Source organism: Pieris brassicae, chromosome 3 (genome assembly GCF_905147105.1).
Source record: "Pieris brassicae chromosome 3, ilPieBrab1.1, whole genome shotgun sequence".
Lineage (NCBI taxonomy): Eukaryota > Metazoa > Arthropoda > Insecta > Lepidoptera > Pieridae > Pieris > Pieris brassicae.
Window position 1 is genome coordinate 10,763,661 of NC_059667.1, and position 5,081 is coordinate 10,768,741.

Consider the following 5,081-nt stretch of genomic DNA (forward strand, 5'->3'; position numbering starts at 1 on the left):
GGCATCAAGTTGCATTCTTTTTTCTTGATTCGCAAAATTAGGATAAACACATCGACGTACATACATAAATATAAAAAGCAGTGCTGTCTGAACTTAGCATCGTTGCTATCGAAGCCGAGCTCTAGTTTGCGCGGGTCGCGAGCTTCGTCTTTTTTAATTGCTCAACTTTGAATCAAGATCTCTGTGTTCCGTTACATGTCGTAATTAACTGATGAAAAAAAAATACAAAAATTAAAACAATGATAATAATTACTGAAATTTATTATAAGAAAAAATTGTTAAAAATGTCTTTAATAATATTAAGAATTGATGAATAAATGTAATAAACTAAAATTACAATACAAAAGCACTGACTAAGCAAGAAAACGCAATTAAGGCTAGAATTTAGCACCTTAAGACTATAAGTCTTGATATTGGCATTTCTTACAAGTAAATGTCATGTCTGCCATGATATATCATATATACCTGAACTTCATTAAGAGCATTTGTAGAATGCTCATTTCATTTATATAAATAAATCCAGATCAAAACTTTCAAGCAAATTATGCAGAAAATAATAGTCAAATATAATCCTCGTAGAAAGAGGCACTCTATCTAAATGTTAATAAGGATTACAACCAATATTCAATCCATTATTAAATTATTCATAAAAATAATACAATGTCAAAATATTTATCTTACATTGAATTATATCTAAAACGATGTAGGCCACTTCATAATAATGTAAACATACATAGCTACATAACACAAAATCTCAACAATACTTTTGTTATATACAATGATTTGATATAATTTTGCAATAATGTGAACAATGATTATAAATAATGATGAGTAATGCTTAGTGCTATAAGTGATTTGAGCTGATAAGCAATAAAACAGACAGACTATTCAGTAGAGACTGCCTTTTCACTTTCAATGAGGGCTTCTGAAAGGTTTTCCTTTGTATGCTGAATTTCTTCTTTTTCATTTGATGGCTCACGGGAACTGATAACTCCATTTTCATGGCCATTTTCGTCGTTTGCAGGGGCTATTTCTTTTGAGGATTTATTTACATATTCAGGTTTTAACCTATTTTCAGAATCTTCATTTTCTACTTCCTCCAATAGATTTTCATCTAGTTCTGTGTTAGCAGCTTGTATCTCTTCATTCGTAGAAGCACCTTCATTAGCCTCATTATTTACATATTCTTCAGATGCATCAACATTGGAGTTTTTATATTTTTTCTCTATACTGGATTCCTTAACACTGCCATTCTTAATACTCACCTGTAAATGAAAGAACAATAAACAATTTCCATAATATGACATTGTATGATTATCTATAAATTTTCCATATAGTTCCACTACCACTCTTACCAACCTCATTGTCAGGACCCGGGAGGGATTCAGATGGTATTTCCAACTTTAAATATTGTTCTAAGGTATCCACTTCATTAGCCATATCAAATTGGTCATAATCCTGAATATGAATAAGATACATAAAATTAAAACTTAGTATAAATAAAAAAATTAATTAGGTGAAGATATAAGTTATTACTAAACTAATTTAAGAAAAACTTATAACTACAGTAAGCATATAACATAGTAAATTACATATATTTATAACATAGTAAAATACTATTATTATTACAAAATACTGTAATTATGTTAAAAATCTTGGAAAACAGTCAACCAGGGCCTAATTTAATGGGTTAATTAAAAAGTTACTTTTACTACTTATTTACACTTTAAGTAACATTTAACAAGCAAGCAAGCTAATATGCAATTTACCCATGAGGAGATTTTCCTAAATATAATGGCATAATAAAGAAATAAATGGAATTGACTCACACTAATGATTGTACAGAGGCCTTTGGTATGTCTCAAGGAACTTTGTACTTACAGATTTGTAAGTTAACAAAGCTACTTAAAAATATAGGTGACTGAGAGATTAGAATTTTTAAGAAATTTATTAAAATTGCTTTTGTCAGTCCTATGATTGTTGTTTTTTTTCAGAAACACCTATAACCTTATTTTTTTAAACATAATTTTAAAACTAAGCAAATCCAATATTACCACAAGTAAAAAGTTCCTAATTCGTTAGTCATAGTATTATGATGCTGATGTCATCATCAGCCAACAAACGAAATTTGTTCATGGCAGGAAATAAATGCTTAAAAGTTTTTTTACCCCACAATACTCCTCATCATTAAATACTTGCGGCGGCAGCGGTGATCGGGGATTAGGGTCGCTCACAGTTCCGCCGTTACATTTCGCATTGTTTTGCATAAAATCCTTATCGTCCTCTTTACCCGGTTCCGTTATGTCGATGACTTCATACTTAATGTTTTTCGAATCTAATATCATCAGTACTCTTTGTTGTCTTTTTTTCACCTATAAAAGAACATTGTTAGTAATGAAGCAAATTGTAAATCAGCTCTGTTAAACCTAAAGAAGAAGACATTCCAACTAACAACAGCTTATTATTTACTCACTTCTTTGTTTCCTGAAATCCCACTTATGTAAACCTTGACAACCATAATGTTTTATTTTATTTCTTTTGTATTGGAGAAGCAGAAATTGTTTTTAATTACAATTTATTAATTAGACGAAAATAAGGCTTGGCTATCAAAATAGTTTCCAATTACTGAAATTTCCTACTTAGCTGCCACTGTCAATGTCATGTATAGTTACTTCATATAAAATTGACATTGAAACTTAAATTAATCAGGAACCCTGACATAGACATTTACTAAAGCAACAAACGTACTCACTGACATATTTGTATGGTTGAATTTTAGAGAAACGTCACAACCTCCATATAGAAATTGGTAATGGTTGGCTATAGCACATAATTAGGGAAACACTTGTCTAGGTTCCAAATCAAATTGATTCATATAGTTAACAGGATTTTTTTTGCCGGATCATATCTTTTTTGAACCACATCATGTTTGTTTGTTCTCGACGCGACCGATCGGCTCTTTTCGAAGGTCTCATTTCCCTTCATATTCCTTTCGCTTCATCCATATCCTGTTAACTTGCAACATGTGCATGTGGGTCCACATGTATATAAATTTTATCTTAAGTAATGATATAAAAATTTAGACAATATTTAGAAAGTAAATTTTTGTAAATATCTTGTCTTACAATCCTTTTTAACTAGCTCTATAAGAATTGATCTTTTATTTTTTAGATTTAATTTTTATTCTTAAAAAACTTTCCATTTGATAATTATATTTTTTTACCCGTTTCCCTGTTTTTACCCTGGGCCACAATGCACAAACCGTGCGGGCCATTAAAAAAAACGGGAAATTATTAATTGCACATCAAATAAATAGTCGCATATCAATATATTTTCATAATTTATATGCTTTTTTACATCAATTAAATTACTTCACTACAAATAAACTAAATGTTTAACAAAACAAGTACTGCAGATAATTCTAAAATATACATCAACATGACATTACTTTTTTCCTCATAATGCGATACAAATAAATTTATTTAGGTACAAACATATTGCATGCTTATCATAAATACTGACTGCACAGAAAATTAACCAGAGCGCATGTAGATGATACTGGTTGTCATAGCAAAATAACTATCCAAGTAGCATATATATTATTAAGCACAACAAAACTTGCTCATCATATTTGTCGTAATTTTAAAAAAGATATGCTGGGCAAATTGATTAATATTATAGCAACAATTTCATTTCATTTTCATTGCATTTGTCGGGAGTTAACCGCATAGCTCGCGCGTAAGAGCGAAATAGAAATATTTCGTCAAAATGCTTTGCTAAAAGTGTTTGGCACAGTCACAACACATGAAAATGTGTTGGGCACACGCAAAAAGAAACATCCAATAAATGTAGAAAAATTGATCGAGAAGAAGAAACAGAAAGGAAAACATTCCTTTCTGTTGTCCTACAATAGTATGATATCGACTCGTTGCACTCGGCTACCTCTCCTATGTTATTTCAACGAGCGTTAACTGCGTTTTTAAGTAAACATGCAAGTGAATAACGATTCATAGCATATTTCAGACAATTTCACTCAATCCAAATTGCTATCTTGGATAAGCCGAAGGTTCTCCACAATGCGACAAACAATGCACTAAAGTCATTCAATAAAGGCACAAAAGACAGCCACACCTTCCACCAACCTTTGTCTAGATTTCTTTCTGTCGCAACAAACATGGTCAAGGAGTGGTCGGAAAATCATAAACCAGAGACATTTATAACTGTACCTCCGATAGAACTGAAAGACTGGACTCTTGCGTATCAATGGTACAAACTTGACAAAAATGTCAAATTCTTAGAATCAGAATCAAAACTAAATACTTAGATAGTACAAGCAACAGCAAGTAACATTCCATTTTATCAAGATGGCGAAACTTTTGATGGATACAAAAAGAAAGCTTTCGCGTATTGGAGAGTTGCCTTGCCCACCCAACAAACCGCCTGGATGAACGAAAAATGCACCTGCCCCATTTTTTAAAGAACTATATGTGCAAGCTTATAATTGGACTTGCGATCCGACTCAGGTATGTGGCACCACCCGCAGAAGCCAAAAATGTGCCGTGGACGCCCCACGAAAGCAAGACCCGCCTTAATAATCCAATAAAAAAGTTACTATACAAATCTAATTTTTAATTTTTTGCCGATCTAATTATGTCGTACTTAATAAATAATGAGGCGATTATAACCAATAAAATGCTGTTTTATTTAGAAAAAATGTAAGTGATACACAAATAGAAGGTATATTTAAAAAGAAAACAGTTAATAGGTATAATGTGCATTAGTATTATTAGCTATTATTAGTAGAATTACATTCTTATATTATAAAGAATTGAATTGCGGAATTAAACTTCAAATGAGAATGCCAGCAGGAAAATAAGCCAAGAATTACCATGGCATTTACTTAAAGTGAGTAATTTTAATGCGATTACAATTTAGTAGTTTTTTTTTATTTAACCTAGATATTCACAGCATAAACATTGTAATTGAACACACTTATCGTCAGAGCCATAATCATAGACATCGTTCTATCTTAAGCTATTGTTTCTATTTATTTATCTTTGGAGTAAATATAACAATAAAAA

At 31.1% G+C, this 5,081-nt stretch overlaps 1 protein-coding gene across 1 annotated transcript; it reads right to left on the minus strand.

Moving 5' to 3' along the window:
• Nucleotides 1-243: 243 nt before the first annotated feature.
• Nucleotides 244-2,632, minus strand: LOC123707575 (SH3 domain-binding glutamic acid-rich protein homolog). The gene is made up of 4 exons (XM_045657734.1): nt 2,474-2,632; nt 2,169-2,372; nt 1,360-1,458; nt 244-1,265 (listed from the first exon to the last, which is right to left on the minus strand). The coding sequence occupies exons 1-4, from the start codon at nt 2,516-2,518 to the stop codon at nt 885-887; spliced, it is 729 nt and encodes a 242-aa protein (XP_045513690.1). The 5' UTR covers nt 2,519-2,632; the 3' UTR covers nt 244-884.
• Between the last annotated feature and the right edge of the window lie 2,449 nt (nt 2,633-5,081).

Excerpts from the sequence above, each read along its gene's own strand:
- LOC123707575 (XM_045657734.1), bottom strand. The coding sequence starts at position 2,518 with ATGGTTGTCAAGGTTTACATAAGTGGGATTTCAGGAAACAAAGAA. Across the intron at positions 2,373-2,473 it reads GGATTTCAGGAAACAAAGAA|GTGAAAAAAAGACAACAAAG; the intron begins GTGAGTAAATAA and ends GTTCTTTTATAG. Across the intron at positions 1,459-2,168 it reads ATGATGAGGAGTATTGTGGG|GATTATGACCAATTTGATAT; the intron begins GTAAAAAAACTT and ends ATTCATATTCAG.